At 39.1% G+C, this 23,786-nt stretch overlaps 1 protein-coding gene across 15 annotated transcripts in view; it reads right to left on the bottom strand.

The window, feature by feature from the left end:
• TRIP12 (thyroid hormone receptor interactor 12) overlaps nucleotides 1-23,786 on the bottom strand; it is a 149,143-nt gene that overhangs the window by 10,750 nt on the left and 114,607 nt on the right. For 9 of the 15 annotated variants that reach the window (XM_065930382.1, XM_065930381.1, XM_065930386.1 and 6 more), the window contains 16 exons: nucleotides 22,304-22,404; nucleotides 21,912-22,086; nucleotides 20,662-20,803; nucleotides 19,614-19,805; nucleotides 17,724-17,875; nucleotides 16,081-16,253; nucleotides 15,562-15,635; nucleotides 15,280-15,479; nucleotides 14,536-14,663; nucleotides 13,196-13,347; nucleotides 12,377-12,519; nucleotides 11,199-11,355; nucleotides 7,274-7,372; nucleotides 2,141-2,255; nucleotides 1,692-1,846; nucleotides 685-849 (listed from right to left, as the gene is read on the bottom strand). In XM_065930382.1, the coding sequence (XP_065786454.1) occupies nucleotides 685-849; nucleotides 1,692-1,846; nucleotides 2,141-2,255; nucleotides 7,274-7,372; nucleotides 11,199-11,355; nucleotides 12,377-12,519; nucleotides 13,196-13,347; nucleotides 14,536-14,663; nucleotides 15,280-15,479; nucleotides 15,562-15,635; nucleotides 16,081-16,253; nucleotides 17,724-17,875; nucleotides 19,614-19,805; nucleotides 20,662-20,803; nucleotides 21,912-22,086; nucleotides 22,304-22,404 (2,323 nt within the window). The remainder of the gene's footprint in view (nucleotides 1-684; nucleotides 850-1,691; nucleotides 1,847-2,140; nucleotides 2,256-7,273; nucleotides 7,373-11,198; nucleotides 11,356-12,376; nucleotides 12,520-13,195; nucleotides 13,348-14,535; nucleotides 14,664-15,279; nucleotides 15,480-15,561; nucleotides 15,636-16,080; nucleotides 16,254-17,723; nucleotides 17,876-19,613; nucleotides 19,806-20,661; nucleotides 20,804-21,911; nucleotides 22,087-22,303; nucleotides 22,405-23,786) is intronic. The other 6 variants (XM_065930384.1, XM_065930390.1, XM_065930385.1 and 3 more) reach the window with 1 other exon arrangement.

Below are 23,786 nucleotides of genomic sequence, written 5' to 3'. Positions count from 1 at the left end.
GAATCTTAATTCTTTATTCTTATTTTATGCAGTTTACAAAATATACAAGTTGATTTATCACTGGTCCATGTTACTTGCTCCAATATAAAGACACCTGACTCTACCCCACTTCTCAAAAAATAAAATTCTGTCTTCTTCCAATGTCAGATACAGAACCTTATTACTCTCAGACTGAATCTAATTAATTTTGTTAATATATGAAAAATATACATTAATGATATAAAGATCAAGATTATTCATGAGATCTAACAGAGAAATCTCAACAGATGTTACCAAAAAATAGTGACACCACTATGACCTTTAAAAATACCTTCCTGAGATTTCTCTAGAAACAAATAGGTTGTTCCTAAATTAAGCCATCTTTCCAGAAAATCAATCTGTTGCCCTAAGAATAGCTTTACTGATTCAAATGCTTACTGAAAAAATTCAATATGACAGAGTATCTGCCCGGATACATAACATCCACCTAAAATGTAATAAAACAAGCCCTATGGTTTTAGTTAGAGGTGTATTTTATTTGCTGGTCAAGTTGCTTGTTCATCATCTGCTGTTATTACAGGCCATCTTACCCACTGTAAAATCGTATGTTTCAGCTGTTATAACAACAATTAAACTCTTTCAATATAAAATAATAACCAGGCCGAACAGAAATCACTTAACAAAGACCCCATCTTCTAAGCCTACCTGGGATTTATCTTGTTCAAGTCTTTTCTTCTGTCGGACGATGTCTTCAAGGTGATACACTGACCTGGCTACAACTGGGTCAATGTCAAACAAATCGTGTGATGTCAGCGAAGTTTCTTGCCGGAGCATCCATTTATAAAAAGGTAAGCCCAGGGGAAGGTCCACCTACAAGAGAAGATGCAAATGCTGTAATAGTCACATTAAGCTTCTAGCAGTGCCTCCATTCTTTAAGTGACACTTCAAGAGGTCATTTTAAAAGGTCAAGTAATCCCTGAGGCGGGGGTGGGGGTGAGGGTGGGTCGGGGGAGACGGATAACGACAAATTTAAAAACTGTTTCTCTTATTACACAAAACTGTCCCCATTTAAACTCAATCTGGGGGCCTGACAGTGGAAAAAAAAACTGAATATTGAAGATTTCTATTTAAACACTGACCCTAAAAAGGAAGCTTTCAATGATGGATGTATATTTTCCATAAGGACCTCAACACCAAGAGATGTTCAGAGGCAGCTTACTTTATTTTGGACCAAGTGAACATAATTCTACTTTAGTCTCTATTACTGCATATTCAGAAACAAGAATTTTTAAAAGAAACAATTAGTTGTAATTAAAATGAAACTTCAAAAATAATTAACAGCCCATTTTTTTCAACCAAGATCCCCCAGAGAATTTTATATATTTATAAAATTCTGATATATATATAAAATATAAAATTAAAGCCACCCTTAATGTTCCTTGATTCTCTGAACCTCTGCTGCCACAAGAGTGGTCTACAGACTGGCATCTGGGTATCACCTGGATGCTGGTAAGGAAATGTAGAAACCCAGGCCTGATTCATGAGCTGCTGAACCAAAACTGGATTTTCAAAGAAATTCTCCAAGCCAATTCATGTGCACATTAACATTTGTGAAAGCACTCTCTTAAAATACAGCATTAAGTGTAGGGGATTAAGGGACTAGCATAGAACAGAAGTATAAAAGAACTGTAGAAAAACAACTCTAAACTTACCAATCTGAAATCCATGATGGCCTTGGCCATTAGTTTTCCTAAGAAGCGAAACTTCATCTTAACCTTTGCGATATGAGCTGGCTTAGCTGTCCTACCAAAGGGAAGCGCAAACAGGCCTTGGAGATTTTGAATATACTTGGTCCCTTCTTGGCTTCCTATAAAATGAGTAAATCACCAAACCTTAGGTGTCATTTCACAAAACAAGACAAAACTCGGTAATTAAGAACATTTAAGAAATTTAGTATTCTCAGGATCAGTCAGCAGATCACAGAATGAAATCCTCTGGAGCTGGAAGGGCCTCATCTTATTTGATAGATGAGAAAACAAAGGTGAAAAGAAATTAGGTCAGAGGGCCTGGCCCTCCACTGTAAGCTAAACATATATAATGAATTGTTATGGGCCCTTTACCTGATAATGACAAACTGACACACTCACAGATGATTTATTACCTTTTGGATTGCTAAGAGTTACTTCCTCCCCTCTCCAGAGACCCAAGTCAGCTCTCTGCAGTTCCTGAGATACAAGTGCATAAAACTCCAGTGTAGGCCCAAGACCTGTGCCAACCTACAGAGGAACAAAAGTAGGACAAGGTAAATTTTACAATCTGTGCTGTCCCCCTTTTGAACCTGCTGACCTTTTGGCAAAGTCAATACTAACAGCAATTCTTTATCAGGATGTATTCAAGCCTACTCCCCAAACTGTCTGTCTTCCCTCAGTCCTGGTCACCTGGATGGAGAGCCCTTTATCACTTCCCTCTCCCTGTGGCCCCAACATTAAATTGTATGGTTCAAGTCCGTGCACTGATAAGATTAGTCTTGCAGCCTTCATGCCCTGGCCTCAGAGATAGATGGCAGTGTCTGGAAAGGATCCCCTTCCCTTCTCTCTTTATGAACTGTTCCCCTGGTCCAAGAAACAGTTCGCATGTCGACTCTGCAGAAGCCTCTGTATCTTCGCAGAACTTACACTCTGGCTGCAAAAGGACTCACTACTTTACACTACCATGATTTCACTCTACAGTAACGGCACCTCTCACCTGGGTTAACTTTAGTTACCTTGTATCCTTCATAGTGCCTGGGCACCTTATTAGCCATTTAATAGAGGTTGCTGAATAAAACACACACACAAACACGAAGGTCTGAACCCACACCAGCACCCACAGGGCTAATTCAGAGTGTGTTGGTACTGCTTCAGACCTGGGGTGCCCCGGAGTCTCCCACGAGCCAGGATACACAGAGAGGGGTGGCATGCCTAGGGGAGTCTGATTTACAGCCTGGGCAATGATATTTTTAAACAAGCTCCAAAGGGAGAGCACTGAGTAAAATACTCTCCTCCATGAGACATGCGGTCCTGGCAGTCATCACAACTTTCATGTCCTATGTGCTCACACCATAGATCAGATATGCAACTAATGACAAGTTAATACCGTAGTTTATAAGCTTACTCTAACCACAGTGCTGTCAGGAAGGTTCTATTTCACTTACTGATTACTAGTAAATAATGGGCATTATCTTACCACTCACACGGTTACTTTTTAAAGGCACCCCCACTAGCTCAGATCTAGTCCACTGAGTAAGCTAAGTGTAACTTTCCAAACAGCTACCTGCTTGGACCTGGCAGCGCTTTCTGCCCCAGCTCACGCTGGTCAGTACAGTTTTAACTGCTATCAGCATTTACCCCCTGCTGCAACCAAAGCCTTGGAGCCATCCATGGGTCTTCCCCTTCCCGCACCTCATGTAACAACCCTCCGTTAAACACTGGAAACCCCATCTTCAAAATCTGTGCCCAACTGGTAACCGAAGGCTCTCTCATCTAGCCCAGTGCTGGAGCCTGCTAAGGGGTCTCTTGCGTCTTCACATCTCACATCCTACTCGAACAGCTCGAAGAGTGATCCTCGTACAGCCCAAGTTCACGTCATTCCTCCATGCCCTCCAAAGGCTCCCCATCTCGTTCTAGCAGAAGCTCAAATTCTGAGCTAGGCTTGCATGTCCCGTGTGATCCCCTGACACCTTCTAGCTACCGTCATCCTTCAGCAGGATAAGAATTTTGCCTCCGGGCTTTCTGCTTCACTTTTTTTTTTGCTAAGAGACCGTCTTTCCCCTAGATAGTAATGCTAGTGGTGGTTTACTTTCTAACTTGTGTCTGACTCTCCTGACCACAGGGACTGTAGCCCACAAGGTTCTTCTGTCCATGGGATTTTCCAGACAAGAATATTGGAGTGGGTTGCCATTTCCTTCTTCAGGGAATCTTGCCAAAGCAGGGATCAAATCCGTATCTCCTGCACTGCAGGTGAATTCTTTATACCTCTAAGCCACCAGGGAAGTAACAGTAATGACTGTTGCTCAAATGTCAACTTACACCAGCCTACCCCCTCCTCATCATGCTCTTATTTTGCTTCACTTTTCTTCAGCACACACCCTAACACATATATGCGCACATGAGTGAGTGAGTGTGTATGGGCCTTCCCAAACTAAAAGCTCTGTGACAGTAAGGACTTTGGGTTTTTTGTTCTCCACTCAATTGTCAGCTCTGGAGAAAGGTGAGAAAAGAAGGCCAAGAACAACTGCAGTAGCATCTGGCGTCCACCAGATGGTGCTTTAAAGCAGTTATCCCTACCTCCTTTCAGCGTAATTACTCCAGGCTAAACAGAAATCATAGATCAAAGCAGCCTATTTTCTCCATCCCAATATTGTTATTTCTAACAGTCAAACAGACTCAACTTAAAATATTAAATGACATGGGAATCACTGCATCCGCCTTCACCCTAGCAAGTCTCTGGAAGAAAGGACCAGGACAGCTGCTCTGACAAGTCACCCTGCACTGGGTGACCAGCAACCCTGTAGACCAACCTGACCTTTCAGGGATCTTCGTCCTACCCAGCCATTCCTTCAAAAAAGAAAAAGAAAAGCAGATATTCTAGTTTTGCTTCATCAGTTTTTAAAGGAATGTGGAGGTACAACACTTGCCAATCTCAAAATGCTTCTTTGGCATGTGGATCACTTACACCGGAAAACAATCAAGGCCCAAAAGACAAAGGAAGAAACTTTGACTCACTCTCTAACTGCCAAGAAGAATTAGACAAATGGCCTGTTTCCAGAACAGCTATCAGCAGTGGCATCTGCAAAGAATACAGGCCAGAGACGGCCAGGGACAGTTGCTGGGGTAGGGTGGCGGGGCACAGGGCCTTGAGAACAGAGTCCACTCCTGGGTCCCACTGTCCCTGCCTGGCCCAGCAAATATTTGTTTACTAAACATCTGCTCCATGTGAATTGCCTTCCTCTCCTTTGGAGTCTGAAACCACTACCCCCACATCCTCTTTTGTCTTTGGGCTGAAGGTGGTATTTAAGATGAGAGCTGAAACCATTTTGATGAGTTACGACTCTCTTTTATTTTTTCCAGTAATCTGCCCCATGCCAATTTCGTAGACCAGCCAGAAGAACCTAGAAGGGTAGAGGAAAATGTCTTCCTCTCCAACAGGCAGGAAAAACATAAAGGTCTAGAAACAAACACTGAAAAACAAACAAAAAAAGACAACGCTCTTATTTGAAACTTTTGAGTCTTTTCCTTTCCAAAATTAAAGTTTATATACTAAAATACACCATGTGACAGATAATGTGCTTTTTATATTTTAGCTCATTTAATCATTTTAACAACACAATGGGGTAGGTACATTTATTGGGCCCTTTGTTGGGTTATCACTGGGGAGTTTACATAACTTGCCCAACTTCGTATAGTCAGTAAGTGGCAGCACCAGACTTGACAGTCCAGGCGCCTAACCTTTCACTGTCAGGGCGGCTGGGTCATCTGCAGCTCCAAACCCTGGGCTTGTTTGCTGAGCCCGGAGACTGGCTTAGTTCCTCCCTGGCTTACCAGTCATTTCTATTTGATAATGGAGCCCATTTTGTTCTGACATTTTGGACCAAGTTTCTTATAGAGCTAGTGAGAAAGACTTCCTAACAGCCACCAGCTGACTTAAACGGTTGAATGTGGCTTATAACCTGAGGTACTGGGCACATATGAAGTCAGCACCCCTCCCTACTCCTCTTCCTCAATGAAGCTGGCTCACGGACTCTTTGTTTCCAGAGTCATCAGGTGAGACTCGTTAATGAAAATCATAAAATTATGATTTCTCTATCAGTAATTCAATCCTGTCCCCTGGAATAATCTGTGATGCTATTCTGAACTTGTTTAGGACTCATGTAAAATGCAACCTGAAGACAGGCACTAAGGATGAGGGAGAAAGGACAGTCATGCCTGGTGAGAGGAAAATACGGACTCAAAAAAAGTAGACAAAAAAAGAAAAGTAGACAAAGCATGTTTAAATAACCAAGCAGACCAAGCTGACTAGAGCAAAGATCTTACAGTTCCATAAATAAGATATCTGGGCTTGTAAACACATAACAACTGTATCTCTTCAGCCTGGCTGATTACAGTCTGTGGAGTTGCAGAGAGTTGGACATGACTGAGCAACTGAGTCAGCTAGCAATCAGTATAATGGAACATTGTATCTTATGTTCATGAGTTTTAGAAATCTAAAGACTTAAGTTGTGTCCTAAGGGAAAGAGGAAGGAAAGCACGCCCAGGAGACTCAATACTTCCGGGTCAAAGTAGACAGAAAATCATTATTTGAGCCTCTGGTGCACTGGGCTGGCTATTTAAAAACAGTTCAAAAGAAAAAGACAAAGATTAGAAAGAAAAGTTGTCTTTTTTCACTGATGACATGACTGTCTCCAATGTGGATCAGTTAACTATAGCTCAGGCCTACTGCCTGCTTTGTACAGTCCGTAAGCTAAGAACAAGTCTACAATATTAAAAATTTTTGAATAATATCTCACAATGTGTAAAAATTACACGACTTCAAATTTCAGTGACTTCAAATAAAGTTTCACTGACACACGGCCATGCTCGTTTTGTGTCTGTGTGTGCAGGGCCATGTTCACACATCCTGTCACACATCCTCTACTGAGGCAGAGCTGAGGTGTTCTGATGAAGATCCGAAGGCCCACAAAGCCTGAAATATTTATTTCCTGACTCTTTATAGAAAAGTTGCCCAAGCCCTGTATCTACTACCCTCCCAAATGATCAATTTAGAAATTTCTAGAACCAGTAAGTTTATCAAAGTCACAGGAAACAAAGGCAAGGTGAATAAAGGCTGGGGACTGACTGTAAAATGGTGGAAAAGAACTCTTTGTGGTGATGGGATTTTATTCTTTATCTTGATATGTGGTAGTGGTTCATAGACTGCATACATCTGTCAACTTTCAGAACTGTGTAACTTAATGACAAAAGTGTCAGTTTATTATATATGAGTTGTAGCTCAGTAAACAGCAGTTGGAAGATTTTCAAAGTTATATTTAAAACCTTTCACTTTATCAACCTAAACAAACACTTGCTTTTATGCCAGGAGAAAAACACCCCTGTCTTTCATTATACAATGTAACCTCATATATGGAGAACTTGGAACAAACCACTGAAGGGAAAACAGACTGAATCTCAAGTTCTGAGGTAATTTTCCAATTGTCTTTTAGAACTTCACCAAGAGCCATCCTGTCAACGAGCACAAGTCAACAGCCTCCTAAGCTCACCTCATTTTCATACTGGATTTCTAACATGGCCCGTGAGCTGCCAAGATCCTGCATTACAGACTCCGCTTGTTTCAGCAGCTCCTCTCTGTTCACAGTACGCTGCAAAAGCAAGTACAAATGTGAGGAGATTTTAATAAACACGGGGCATTTCTCTCAGTGGGATGGGGGTGGGGGAATCAATTTAACTGTTAAAAATTATTTCTTAAAAAAGCACACCTCAGAAAATGTTTTAAGATATAGCTATAGAGCTACAAACGTCAACAACATCTGGCTATCGTGAAGAAAAGCTAGATGTGAGTATAATTACTATCTTGAGCCGATGCGATATTCAGAAAATTCAAGTTGGTAAAGGAAGGATCTCTGTAACCTTCTCAAACATCAATGGAATTCAAGGCTGTGGCTCCACAAAGTCTTGCTGGGCACATTTACAGATGATGGAGAAGAAACCATGCAGGTGATAGGGGAGCTGCAGACCTACTGGCTCTGACCTGCAGAGATCCTACAAGCGCTACTGCAAACATCTACTGAGGAGATTCATGGTACCGTGAAAGGTACTGATAGATTCCCAAATTCTACCAACGCTGTGCGTTTCAGAATGATAAATGACACGAATAAAAACAGGATTTAAAAAAACATTTTTCTATTTCACTTCTCATTCCTCTCACCTGTCCCCCTCCCCCTTTCATGCCATTACATTTTAATGGCTTTTATGAAACTTATGGAGACAGAAGTTTTTATTAGGAAGACAGACTTCAATAAGACTCCTCAGCAAGAAAGAAACAGATGAACAGAGAAGTCCCAAGGAAAAGGCAGTGCAGTGTGGGAAGTACAAGACAGGTCTTCAATGGAAACACCCCAGGGCTGTGTGGTTTAGAGCTAGCAATGTGAGGCCAGAATGAGAAGCATTAAAAAATGAAATCAGCAACACAAGGGCTGACTGGCTTAGAGACATGAACTACATCAGGGATGTGGTGTATCTCTTCTAATTGAACTGATTCGCCAAGGGAATGATGTGGATTTGATTAATTCTACCTATAGCATAAAGGCATCAGTTATAAAAGGGACACAGAGTTCGTAATTTAGAAAGAAAAGGAAGTCTCAATAAAAGAACACAATATTCTTCCTTCGCACAAGAGTTATGGAGACTGAAAGAGAAAAACAATCATAAAAATCATTATAGAAACTGAGGATGGGAGAGGACTCTTACTGGAGTAAAGAAGAATCCCAAGAGATTCTAAGAGATTGACAGGAAGATATGGAGAACACACCTGGATAAGAGGAAAACCAAAGACTATGACTAAGGCAGGTCCATGAATCAAGGTTCGTGTTAGATCCACGAATCAAGGCAAATTGGAAGTGGCCAAACAGGAGATGGCAAGAGTGAACATTGACATTTTAGGAATCGGTGAACTAAAATGGACTGGAATGGGTGAATTTAACTCAGAAGACCATTACATCTATGACTGTTGGCAAGAATCCCTTAGAAGAAATGGAGTAGCCATCACCGTCAACAAAAGAGTGAGAAATATAGTACTTGGATGCAATCTCAAAAAAAAAAAGAATGATCTCTGTTCGTTTCCAAGGCAAACCATTCAATATCACAAGTCTATGCCCCAACCAGTAATGTTGAGGAAGCTGAAGTTGAATGGTTCTATGAAGATCTATAAGACCTTCTAGAACCAACAACCAAAAAAGATGTCTTTTTCATTATAGGGGACTGGAATGCAAACCTAAGTCAAGAGATATCTGAAGTAACAGGCAAATCTGCCCTTGGAGCAAAAACGAAGCAGGACAAAGGGTAACAGTATTTTGCCAAGAGAATGCACTGGTCACAGCAAACACCCTCTTCCAGCAACACAAAAGAAGACTCTACATATATACATCACCAGATGGTCAACACTAAAATCAGACTGATTACATTCTTTGCAGCCAAATATGGAGAAGCTCTATATAGTCAGCAGAAACAAGACGGGGAACTGACTGTGGCTAAGACCACAAACTCCTTATTATCAAATTTAGACTTAAACTGAAGACGGTAGGGAAAATCACTAGACCGTTCAAGTATGACCTAAATCAAATCCCTTGCGATTATACAGTGGAAGTGATGAATAGATTCAAGGGATTAGATCTGATAGACAGAGTGTTTGATAAACTATGGATGGAGGTTCGTGACATTATACAGGAGACAGGGATCAAGACCATCCCCAAGGAAAGGAAATGCAAAAAAACAAAATGGCTGTCTGAGGAGGCCTTACAAATAGCTGAAAAAAGAAAAGACGCGAAAGGCAAAGGAGAAAAGGAAAGACATACCCATTTGAATGCAGAGTTCCAAAGAATAGCAAGGAGACATAAGAAAGCCTTCCTCAGTGATCAATGCAAAGAAATAGAGGAAAACAGAATGGGAAAGACTAGAAATCTCTTCAAGAAAAATAGAGATGCCAGTACAGTGAAGAACAGAAATGATATGGATCTAACAGAAGCAGAAGATATTAAGAAGAGGTGGCAAGAATACACAGAACTATGCAAAAAAGATCTTCATGACCCAGATAACCACGATGGTGTGATCAGTCACCTAGAGCCAGACATCCTGGAATGCGAAGTCAAGTGGGTCTTAGGAAGCATCACTGTGAACAAAGCTAAGGGAGGCGATGGAATTTCAGCTGAACTATTTCAAATTCTAAAACATGATGCTGTGAAAGTGCCGCACTCAGTATGCCAGCAAATCTGGAAAACTCAGCAGTGGCCATGGGACTGGAAAAGGTGTTTTCATTCCAATCCCAAAGAAAGGCAATGCCAAAGAATGTTCAATCTACCGCACAACTGCACTCAATTCACACGCTAGCAAAGTAATGCTCAAAATTCTCCAAGACAGGCTTCAACAGTACGTAAACCATGAACTTCCAGATACTCAAGTTGGGTTTAGAAAAGGCAGAGAAACCAGAGATCAAATTGACAACATCTGTTGGATCACTGACAAAGCAAGAGAGTTCCAGAAAAACATCTACTTCTGCTTTATTGACTATGCCCAAGTCTTTGTGTGGATCACAACAAACTGTGGAAAATGCTTCAAGAGATGGGAATACCTGACCACCTGACCTGCCTCCTGAGAAATCTGTATGCAGGTCAAGAAGCAACAGTTAGAACTGGACATGGAACAACAGACTGGTTCAAAATTGAGAAAACAGTACATCAAGACTATATTGTTACCCTGCTTACTCAACTGTATGCAGAGTACATCATGAGAAATGCTGGGCTGGGTGAAGCACAAGCTGGAATCAAGACTGCCGGGAGATATATCAATAACCTCAGATATGCAGATGATACCACCCTCATGGAACAAAGTGAAGAAGAACTAAAGAGCCTCTTCATGAAAGTGAAAGAGGAGAGTGAAAAAGCTGGCTTAAAACTCAAGGTTCAGAGAACTAAGATGATGGCATCCAGTCCCATCACTTCATGGCAAATAGATATGGAAACAGTAAGACTTTATTTTTTGTTGCTCCAAAATCACCAGAGGTAGTGACAGCAGCCATGAAACTAAAAGACATTTGCTCCTTGAAAGAAAAGTTACAAACCTAGACAGTATATTAAAAAGCAGAGACATTACTTTGCCAACTGACTCACTGGAAAAGACCCTGATGCTGGAAAAGACTGAAGGCAGGAGGGGAAGGGGACGACAGAGGATGAGATGGTTGGATGGCATCACTGACTCAATGGAAATGAGTCTGAGCAAGCTCTGGGAGTTGGTGAAGGACAGGGAAGCCTGGAGGGCTGCAGTTCATGGTGTCGCAGTCGAACACAACTGAGTGACTGAACTGATGAAGTCTCTAAACCAAGAGGGAGAATTAGATGCATCACATGTGTAGTTTTCCCACTATTTTAAAAGCTCAATATGACTTAACTTTAAATACTTATGGGAGAAACTTACTTTTTTTCTATCCAATCTAGGTGCAACTCTGCTATCTTGAGAATCAGACTGGTTGATCTCTGGGTTGGTATCTAGTAATCTCTGCATTGCTCGGTCCCGATCAAATGCAGTTACATAGAAAAGCATTTGCCGGGTATCAAAAGGGAAGAAAAATGGGCTGTAAAAAGATGCAATATAAATTTATTAACTGAATTACTTAAAAATCCTATCTTAGAAACAACTCTTGATATGATACAGATTAATAATTACAATGTAATCACAAATGGTCTACTCAAACTAATTTTGAATAATTTTCATAATTCTTGCATGAACTTTCTAAGAGATTTAGTAATAATGCATTAAGCAGCCATTCACTATGAAATCTGAAATTCAACCACTAAGGTCAAGTCCATCCAAGATCATGTTTAATCTACCCAAGAATCTCTTAGTAAATATGTATAACATGATTAGGGAAGGCTAAATTTTAAAATATAATCACCACTTCACCAGGTTGCCAGCCCACCTCATTCCACCATACATACACAAGTAATGGTTTTAAAAGCTCATGATTTTCCTCCTAAGTTTTGGCATTTGCCAAGTCACTCAAAACTGTGAAAGGTAACTGGTGGTTTTTAAAAAACAAACGCTGCAGTAACATAGGCCTTGCCAGCTCCTGATACACAATTTTGGAAGATCTTGACAAAGAGTTGCCAAGAGCATTTCTTAAGATGATCTAAACATTCAGTTTCCATCCTGTCCAATATGGAAATTCAGGCAAGGATGTGAAGAGTGTGACTAGAAAACTCAATTTTCTTTCATTTTAATTAATCTAAACGTAAACACAGTCACATGGGGCTGTGGTTACTGTATTTACCAGTGTAGTCCTATTCTCTCTGAGAATGTAGGTCTGGACCCAAACAGGCTTGGACAATCAACCAACTCCACCTTTGGTTTCCAATTTTATGATGGAAGATGGTCGAATCTCTGGTCAAATATCCTTCTGCTCCTTCCTATTTCACATATAAAGACACTATCAAGTAGACCCAGGACTGGCCCCAATTGACCCTGTCTTGTTTGGCCACTAAAGTGACACCATTAAATAGGCTCAACTAAAGACTATGCTTTTGTAACAAATTATGTGGAGACCAACACAAATGGTAACACTCTCAAGCCCACCAGGACAGAAGTGACTGTCTTACCAGGTTTTTCCTAGTTCAGTGAGCCATGTCGGGATGTTTCCTGTCATGATTACTAAAGGATCTTGAAGCTGCCTATTTGCTTTTGCTGTCAACTTACTGTTAATAAATTCACTAGTTGGGATAATCTCCTTGCACATTGCATTCTGTAAAAACAAAAAAGTCTATGATGTAGTAAAACACGAGGATTACGTTTCTGCTCTTCTCCTTTATCCCCAAATATGTACACAGAGTGCTTAGATTTCCCCTGCTAGCTTTTAACATACAGTTTCTTGTTGGTATGTCCCAACCCAAACAACAATTTTTATAATGCATAGCTGAAACATCCCAACCCCCGCAGGCCACTGGCACTAGCTCAGTCATGGACACACCAGCTGATGTTTCTGGCAAGGCCAACTCCCCTTCATTCTTCCCTCCATTATTCTTATGTATTTAGGACAGCATTCAACTTTTGCCTGACCTCATATACATCTTGAATAAATGGACTTTAAGCTAAACGTACCTAAAGATTTAATTACAATAAATTAATGTTCAATTTTTACTCTGTTGCTTGATTTGACAAATTACAGCTAGAGAATAGTTTATGAGTCTGCCAAGAGAACTAATCCAAGACCACGGGGTGGGGGAAAGGAGGGAGGGGGAGGGAGAAGTTCCCACGGACAAGTACACTGCAAGTCACTGGGCTGGGATTCCTGCTATTTGGATGAATCACTGTTTTTCTTTCTAGTACAATAGGAAATTGATCAACCACTAGACAGAAACCATGAGATAACGTGTTATGACAATACAACAGGAAAACTTCAAGTAGGCAAAATTACTCACATCATACAAGTAATACCAGTATCTACTGACGGCGTGTAAAACTCTTAAAAGAAGAATCACATCTAATGACGGGTCTTCAAAAGTTATATTTTCGGGTGCTGTGGGTATGAGGTAAACTTCTAAAGGATTTGATACCGACGGGCACACTCCATCTAGAGGGCAAGAGTTCAAAGTTAAGTGCTGATCAAAGTTAGAAAGGTGTAGCTAACGGAGCCAGCATCATCTCATTGTGCCTAAAACAGTGACCACAAGTGATTAAGGTTTAACACTTAGTATCTTATTAGTAAGTACTGACAGCTTAAACATTTCTTCCTCCTTGTCTTATAGATAAATCATCCACGCTTAGGAATATTTCACTTTCCCTCCCATACAAATACACTGTAGAGGAGAAAAACTGATTACTTTGCATTTCCCCTTTACACTAGAAAAACAAGTTAACGAGAAAATGGCCATAGAGGAGTAAGACAAAATATTTACGTTCAGAGTTATAGACATTTCCTGGATTTTTTAATATTCAGCTTAAAATGACCATATAAAACAGAAAAACACTAGCAAGTTTTAAGGACATGACAGAATGTGACAGTTTCAAGTAGGATCTGAGATTCCTTTGCTGTTAGATCTCACAAAGTAATAGCAATTAAAAAAAAAAAAGATTGAGCTTATCATGTACTTTTACCAAGCAAAGAAATTAAAAAGTACAACCCGATCACTGCATAAAAGGGCAATTTTTTTAATATCAAAAACAGAGACAAGTATCAAAATAAAGACCTTCTTATGTTGAAAAAAACTTGGTTCTATGAAAACAAAACTGCTATGATCACTTTATTTCTGTGGACCAAGGAAATTTCAACATCACCAGTGACTGGAAATCCCTGATAGGGAGTGGTCCCCCAGGAAAGCAGCCTGTCAGTGAGGCATGGTTACCATCATATTAAAAAAGAAGGGCGGGAAATGAGCAAAATCAGACTGGAAGAAAATACTACAGAGGAAGGTAAGTCAACTAGGAGGTGTCAACTACTTTTGGTAGTCATTTTAAAACCTGCCAAAACTTTCTATTCCTTCTCTAACTGTTAGATCATACTATTATAACGAATAACAATAAAAGCTAAGGGACACCCTGCCAATGACCAGTCTCATCAAAAAGTTTTTCCCAATATTCTCTGAAGATAAGGTTTCATAGGGTTCAGTTTAAAGCAACTAAGTGTTTGTAGTAATTTATATCTTTATAAATTATATGTAAATCTTTTATTACTAGATACACAACACTGTTAAAACCTTGAGAGCAGGAAGCCTACTGCCCCACAGCAACGGCAACCCACTGCCCTGTAGGCATCGCTCACCATTCCACAGCTCATCATGCTTTTTTGCATTTCTAGGAGAAGTTTTTGTTGGAGCTGTCTGGGCTCTTCCTCTTTTACCACCAACACAATCTTTATTACTTTCTTCGTCCTCTCGCACAGGTTTGTACCTAAAGTAATAGAGTACGAAAACCAAAAGTAGATTTTAAAACTGCAAGTTATTCTTCAAGGCCAAAGTGCAAGCCACAGATACCACAGTTACCAGAACAACTCTCTGAGATGTAGCCACTCTCTCCCTAGTTGTGGATTTGGAGAAATGTCAGTGGGACTGATTCTTAGAAAAGACCCCGAGACCACCATCCTAGGAGGGGCCAACTCCAAGGGATGGTTCTGGGAAGAATCACTCTCTTTCAGTAACTATGCAGACATTCATCAGTAACGTAGGAAACTGCACCCAAATGCCTCTAAGGGATCAAAGGTGCCAAACTTCCTACTACCTACAGGATCATCATCTTATGTTCTTTTCTGACTTATTTAAAGACGTGAAGCTACTAGAAAAGTAGATACAAGTTATGATTATTTATTGCCCAAACACATTTTCAAGTAGATTTAATGAGGAAGCTAACATACATACACACACACACAAGATGCAATGCTCAAAGTGGCTTTCAATAACAAACTATAGAATTTAGAATCCATTCTCTCCTTATGCAAGCCAGCCAGTAAGAGGAATTCCAAAACACACGAACACTGTTGATGAAAAGCCAAAGTCATTTTCAGACTTGCCATATCGTATGAGTTTTCGTCCAAATACCAGCTCTTCCTAGAGGATTGCTCTCGTCATCAGTGGACTCCCGTTCATCTTCAGCCTGTATGCTGAACTGCCGTACGGCCTGATACACAGTCATGTTATACGGTAGCAAATGCTCTCCGATGTAAAACTGCAGCCTGTGTCTCACATTTCCAGAATTTAAGAACTGAGCAGCCTAAACAGAGCAAAAACAAAATCCATTTAAGCTATCGGCCCTGAACTTTACACATTAAAACATGGTGGGAATAGCACCCTACCAGAGATTCGTCTATTTCCTCATCAGAGCCATCGTCATCACTGTCTTCATCGTCTTCTCTTACTCTTCCATACCCTAAGGACCCAAGAAGTCTATTAAATTCCTGGCAATTTGGGGTGGCAAAGAAAAACCTATATATACACTTATTAAACTAACATACTCCTAGAAAAATATGTATGTTACATTTTGATCTAATCATTCCTGGAAAAACATGTATATTACACTTTGATCTACAAAGCAGAATGAGCTAAGAAAACTGTCAGGTACAAAATGTCATTTCTATTACACCAGCATAAATCAACCCATCACCCAGCCAGTCATCCAAGTAAGCAGTCAACCCCTAAAAAAATTTAACATTTCTATATACTACATATAAAATAAATAATAAGCACACAAATTCCTGATGCTAGGTTTTGACAGACACAGTAATGAACAGCGAGATAATTTATATATCCCTTAACATTAATTTCATCATCCCAAATGTACACGTAAACACACAATATACATATATAGAAAGTACCTCTAACTACAAGGTATCTCTCAATAGCCTGCACCAAAGCCAGGGGGTCAATCTTGACAGGTCCACCCTTCCACTGCTTCACATTTGCACAGTCTGGATGTCTCTGTAACTGGCATTTTAACTGATGTGTGTTGAAAAATTTTAAAGCCTGTGATCCTCTGTTGAGAGAGAAGCTCAAGATAATTTGTGAAAAAAAGTTATTCTATTATTTTCAAAATCAGCATACATTAATTAAAATAAAAGCATGATAATCCAAACTCTGCATTTTCCTGAGGCACAAACTAGCACTAACCAGTTACGTAAACAGTACAGCCAGCAATTCCAAGTTACCGGGAAAGACTATTTATCATAAGAGAGGATGTGTACACATGCACATGAGAACATGCACACAACATTTCACCTCTGTCCCACCAAGAATCTATGTGAGCAGAAATACCTCACCACTGAGAATGAATTATTTCCCCAGGATAAAAATTCCTGAACCATTTGAGCATGCTCTTTTCTGCAATATTTTGCCATTACCTACTAAGCCCTATTTATTTAAAAACAAACAATAAACCCTCATTTTTTGCTTTCAAGGATTTCAGCTACAAAATTACTTTAAAAACTAACCTTTACATTTTACTTTGCTACAGTCTTTAGAGTGAAGCAGTTTAACAGCTACATCAGTCTAGACCTGGTAATGATATTTAATTGCTCATTTCTGGAAAGGTCTAGCAAGAGTAAGATACAGAGGAGTTTAAAATGCAGCTATCTACAAGGTTTGATAAGGCATGCAAATAGAGGTATCAGAAAGAATATTCCATTATACTCACACATACATATGTAAACATACATACTTTATACAAATTCAGATAAAAATGAAAAACATTATGGTTTTCTCATGTATGTATTAGAAAGTACCCCTTTATTTCATAAAAATCTTCTAGGACAGTTTAATAATCAAAATTAAATACCACTCTATACAATAAAGTTTCAAAGCAGGAAAAAACCTAGACAACACTGATCACTTCATTATTCAATAATGCATACCGTTTTAATTCAGTCAAAACTTTAAATATCTTTAAGACACACCAGACTATGTTTTTTAAAACCAAACTAATTCTTTAAAAGTTTTCCAGGCTGTTAGCCATAATATTCCAGGAAGCTTGTAACATTCTGTAAAAACACATCAAGGAATTTAATGGATTCTTTCGATATTTGAGTCCTGGTAAAGCTACTACACTATGGGAAAAAATAAACATTTATTCATTAAAACCTATTAAAACGCAAAATTATAACCACTTGGATCACATATGAAATCACAATTATTACACAGAATGTAATCATTTTGTTATCTGTAACTACAAACTTCTTGGAGAAAAGCTTTATATTATTAAAGTACATCAATTTAAGGAAAACTAAGCCTATTGTGACTTGCCAACACAAGTTGGTTTCATATTTTCAAAACATCATGTTTAAGATATAGGGTATAATTTTAGAAATAGAAGTTATTTGATTCACACATTAGAATATTTAATCTCCTCAGTCCTTATAATGAGTGTTCTTTGAGCAGTCTAAGATGTCACCAGACCTCTTGCCACTTTACCTCAACAAACGTATAAAATCCAGTGGCAAGGGCACACCTAGGCAAGGATCCTTACCTGCCTCCTGTCCCATTTCCACTGGGAAAGTCATGCACTTTGACTGGAAATTGTTCCATCTGGCTGAGGCAGTTGTTCATTTTGTGAACTAATGCCAACAAAGGTGCATTACCCACTGGTTCTACTCGTTCAATGGGCTCTTCTCCAGGAAGCTAAAGTTATAAATAAACCAACAGGTTAAGTAAGGCCTCGTGAAATGGAACACTCAACAAGAATATTTAATAGGCAGTTTTACAAAAGACTTACTCTATTGTATTTTTTTGTGACGGAGTTAGCTGGAACAATGCTTCCAAATAAATTATTTCAATAAACACACTTTCTGAATAGGCACACAATCCCGTATTCACAATTCCTAAGTCCAAAAGGCTTGAAAACACTACTCATTTGGTGGGAAAATCTGACCCAGACAGATACAAGGCTATTTGAAGTCTTTATTTACCTTTATTTAGTAGGAATATTCATATGTTTTGTTGCAAAAATACTTAATGTGTACAGAGTACTATTCAGAATCCACTGGGGATTATCAGATAATAAGTGGTGTACATACTGTATGGCAGAACTCATGAAACCCATCCAGCCCCAAAGAATTTCCGATAAGTGATTACAGGCTGTACATAATTTTAAGCACTGTATAAAACTATATCCAGTATTAACTATACAACTGAGTCACAAATAATTATCAATTTTGCTTTAGGCAGTGGAACAAGCTAAAATAAAGCAAGCAATGCCTGCGAACAATGACCAAACACGGTGACAGTTTCACTAACACACAAGAGAGCTGTCCTTAGCCCTATTACACAGTCAATCCAGAGAATAGCCTTCTGTTAAGCCGTTATGAACAAGTAGAATGGTGTTAAGTCAGCAGTGTCCAGGTCACTCTTTCACTTTCACTCACTGAGAGTGAAGAAAGTAAAGCTGCTCTGTGGCTTCTGGTCTTATAATCCACATTATAATGGTGATCAACCACTCCTCAATGAAAATTGTTAGTTCTGTGTCTTATATACAAAACAGAAATCTTTCCATATACTCTGTCTTATGCCTATAGATACATGATGTCTACCACATTTCTATTAAAAAATATACTGCAAACTGCAATACGCTTAAAAACAGATATTGAGAATCAAATACATTCACAACTGTTAGTCACGTTAGTTGCTCAGACATCTCCCACACTTTGTGACCCCATGGACTGTAGCCCGCCAGGTTCCTCCATCCATGGGATTTTTCAGGACAAGAATACTGGAGTGGGTTGCCATATCCTTCTCCAGGGGATCTTCTTGACCCAGGGATTGAACCTGGGTCCTTCCACATTGCAGGCAGACTCAACCATCTGAGCTACCAGGGAGTGAAAGTGAAAGTCGCTCAGTCATGTCTGACTCTTTGAGACCCCATGGACTCTACAGTCCCCGGAATTCTCCAGGCCAGAAAACTAGAGTGGGTTGCCTTTTCCTTCTCCAGGGGATCTTCCCAACCCCGGGATCGAACCCAGGTCTCCCACATTACAGGTGGATTCTTTACCGTCTGAAACACTAGGGAAGCCCAAGCTACCAGAGGGGCCCAAACAGATAATGGTCTGTCTTACACAAAAACACAGAATCAAGATACATCAATCACAGCATAGGCACTTGCTTCAGTAAGCGCACTTGCTTCACCATTTTGTTGTGTTACTGTTTACCTAATGTATAAAAGACCAAGGAATCCAAATGTGTATAATATCCAAGTTAAAAACTTTACCTCAAAAAAAACAAACAACAAAAAAAAACTTTACCTCAATATCTTGACCAAAAACTACTAGAAATTACTCCTAGGATGAAAATATCCACCTAAGTAAAAAAAAAAAAAAATGACTCTCAAAATAAGACACCCACGCATGATTACTAGGTAACTTACCGGAGAAGAAAAAAATACATGAAGGAATCTCTTTAATCTGATCTCTCTGCTCACAGCGTCCTTTTCACTTTTAGATGTCAAATAAAGCAACAGCTGCTTCACAAATCCACTGTGTTGGATTTCAAACGATGAAACATCGGACTCTGAGACTATGCTACGGATTTCTACAAGGCACTCAGCTCCACCATCCACCTGAAAGAGATGAAAACAGTATTCACTGATCTAGTGTCCTTAATAAATACACAATTCATATTTCCACCAAAGCAACCCGATACTTGAACATCTTCAAAAAAGAAATCAGGGGCAGGTGGTACATTCTTGGTAGAACCTTGAAAAACAATACCTTACAAACATACACATTCACAAAATGTTATTTCATGACAGAAAACCAGTGTTCATTCTGACATAAAAAACAAAACAAAACAAAACTTCACATTTAACCAATGTAGTTGTATTAAAGAGAAAAAAAAGACAAAGGATGAGAAAGCAAATTAGGGAACAGAGGTATAACACCAAAATGAAAAGAGAGAACAAGAGTTTAAGGTGTGGCGTTATAGTACATTTAAAGTCTGAATGAAATAAGACAATTTCTTGGAAAACATGTGCTACTCACACAGCTCAAAGTACATCAACAATGGAAAAAGAATCAGATGAAACACAAAAGGTTTATGACACCTCTACCCTCTCTGAGCACTCTCAGGGCATAGGTAAAGAGCAGTGAAGGAGGGGCTTCTCAATGCTAGTACCTGAAGACAACTGAGAGGAGAGATGTGCTTGAGGGACACTTTTGAAGTCTCTCCATTTGTTAAGAGATATAGGAGGTGAGGGAAAGAAAAGTCAAACACCAGATGTCTAGCACACTTAATGATAAAACAAGAAAGCACAGAAATCAAGAGACAAATTAAAGAAATGTCAGCACCAAAGATACAGGTCAGGTTAGAAAAGTTGCTCTAAGACAAACAAGTCCACGGAAATCTACAGTCACCAAGGCAAGGAGAAGCTGGACGGAAGAGCCCAGAGAAGCAGCCAGGGGCACTGGCCGCGGTACCTGGAGGTTGAGTTGTTCGGTCGCAGCACAAAGTCTCTGAAGGACATTCAGTGCGGGGTTGCTTCCATCCATGTTCTCAGAACTGAAGTAACGCTCTACAAATTTATGTGCCTGCTCTTTAATCCAACCTTTAATTTTTTCTCTGCAAGAAGGAAAAAGATATTAAAGACTCAGTGTACATAGAAAACTTTTCAATTATAACTTCTGGTCAAAGGCAGATAGCTGCTACACTGAAAATCCTTTTTTGGCCTATGTTTATAGACTAGTAAATCCAGATTCCACATTAAATCACTTAAGTTTCAGTTTGAAAATGGGCTAAAAGATATACCTAGAGAAATGCACAGCTAATACTTAAAATTCATGTCACTACATGAAGGCCAAAAAAAAAAAAAAAACAAAAAACCAGTTCTAACATCTACAGACTCTACAATCTAACAGTTTCCTAAGTGTTAACCTGAAAGCAATTTTCCAAGACTGTTTTCTAAGGTATAGACATATCTGCACTGTCCCTTATGTTCCTATAGACGAGAAACATGTACCTAGTAGGTGCATAATAAGCTATGACAACTGAGACCTCACTGTTCAAATAACAAATTCTAGTAACTTCAGAAATATATTTGCTTATTTCTACTATCTGAAATTCAGAACTATCCACCAATTAAGGCAATCAACCAAACAAAATGAGCTTGTTTTCCCAATGGAATTTGCTTTTTAAAAATGTCTTATTTGCAGAGGAACTAATCCCTGTTGGTATGTTACACCCAGAGTCAAACAAAACAACCTTGGGGATTTTAAAGGAATAATTTTTTTAAAGCCATAAATTGGTGTGAAATGGTTTAACCGACGGTTTTACATTTCCAAAAAAGGGCTCTGCTCTAAGATCCTTATGTTCCACTGTGAAATGCAGAAGAGGGCTATCATAAAAGAGCATGTGTGTGCTCGGAAAATATGTCGGTTTTCCCTCTTCCAGAACAAAACTAAGGAACAAGTTCAAAGGGAAACCTATTTCCTTGGTTTTGAACACACACAACTCCCAACTAGACATGTTGAAATTTTAAAATATGAGAAAAAGTCAGACATGGGGTTCAAGAACTGAGAATCTGCTCCATCCTGGAGTTATGTGATCTCTGAGCAAAAATTAAAGGCCTGTGTCCATGTTTCAATCTCTATGTAATAGGTACACTGACTAGAATTATGTGAAGCTTTTCCTAATCTAGGAACAGAAGTAACACAGAATCCCCCCACCTCACCTATTATTGGAGATGGTGTCCTTTGAGGCGGCCCTGGCAAGACCACTAACTCCTGCGGTTCGTGCTGGCTCAATGTTGTTGCTATTAGACTGTGCGCTTAACCTTCCCCACGTTTTTGGATTCAAGCTTGCCAGGAAAGAAGACTTAGGTGACTGAGTAGTTGTGGGGCTTTTAGCTATGGAGAGAACAGTAATTAAATCATTTCAGTGTAAATGATGAAAACCAACAGAATTTTAAGACTTCCACTCAACAGATTAATTAGCTACAAGAACTAAGAACATGGGAATTTAGCAAACTCAGGCATGATTCAAGGTTGTCAGCCAAAATAAAATATGTGTCTTTAGCTGCTAGTTCCTTTCCCTTCACCTCCCCATGGTTTCATCACAAATTACCTTGATTGTCTACTTTGTCATCATCTCTTGGAGGTGAATACTTTGGCCTTCTTGATCCTCGTTTTGGCAGTCGTTTTCTCTTTAGAACATCACTTAATCGACTATCACACGGGAAAACACGGGATAAGTTTAGCAATTATCATGATCTAATATCATCACTCACTTAAAAGCAAACCAAAATGGCAGAAACAATGTGTTATAAAATACTGTCGTAACAGTATTTTCCATTTAGTGATTATTTAATGCCAACTCTGCACCAATCTTCTACCAAGTGTACAGACACAGAAATTGATTACTTCAGAAAATACCTAGCTATATAAATACGTTGACTATACTGAATTACTAAAAGAAAACCAAATAGAATATCTCATTAAGCCTTGTTAAACTCCATTGTTAAATGTAGTACATAAAGTATATTAAAACAGATATACAATGCAAAGAAAGAACCATGCAATCATAAATCAGAAAAAGAATATGTTAAATCTGAATACCTTTTTTCTTCTCTAATCTAAATGACAGTAAGTAAAATAATAATCACAGCACACTAAGGTTAACATTATCAAAATACTTCCCAATATTACCCAAAGTAATTTCATGGTGTGCAATGATAATAATATCCAAAACGAATGCATTTATAAATACTTTTATAAAGAATTCAGAGTTATCTGTAAACAAATGCAGTAGAGTGATAGTGTAAATAACCTATTTGAATTAGAATATATGAAATACAACATATATGGCCTTGTGTACTATTTTTACTATATTTAACAAGTGTAGAAATAGTTTATAATATCATTCATAAGATAAAACTGCGTAAGATGGAAAACATGGAAAAAGTTATGGTTCAGTTAAATTATAATCCAAGTAAGAAAAATTTTGAAAAAAAAATTTAAAGTCTTCCAACATCTGACATGTCTACTGAAAACACTTAGTAGCATGATCAATATACTTGACAATCAGGACAAGTGAACTTTCAAAGAATAAACTTAACTCCATTTACAAATTTTTATGAACTTCTCATTTAAAACCATATTAGAAGAGAAATGAATCACTTAGAGCTCTGAAAGTCTCTCTCTGAAAGTATTTCTCTTTCCTTAGAAGCATGACTGTCAGAACCTATAACCAAGTCTAGTTCCTTAATTTAAAGTAGCTCAGGAGCACTGCATCTCTGTGAGCTGAGTCGTATTTTACTAAGCACTTGTGCTACAGCGCAGGCACCATTCCTGTGCTAGAGAGGAAAACCCCGCAATGACCTCAGGTTGCCACAGCAGCTGGGGGAGGGAATTGGGCTGGTAAGGAAACAGAGATGTGGGCAAGGCTGGGAGAGAAAATGGCAAGACTACTCAACTAGACAACAGGGAGTGGTGGAGGGTCCCTGGAATCCTCTAGGTCCCAAAACCCTGGACTGTGCCCATTACATGGTACCACTTAAACCCAGCAGCTTCCTAAGTTAACACTGTGCCAGGAGTCCCAGAACTCTCAA

This window comes from Muntiacus reevesi, chromosome 3 (genome assembly GCF_963930625.1).
Source record: "Muntiacus reevesi chromosome 3, mMunRee1.1, whole genome shotgun sequence".
Taxonomy (NCBI): domain Eukaryota; kingdom Metazoa; phylum Chordata; class Mammalia; order Artiodactyla; family Cervidae; genus Muntiacus; species Muntiacus reevesi.
Note: the sequence above shows the minus strand (reverse complement) of the source record. Positions and strands in the feature narration are given on the sequence as shown.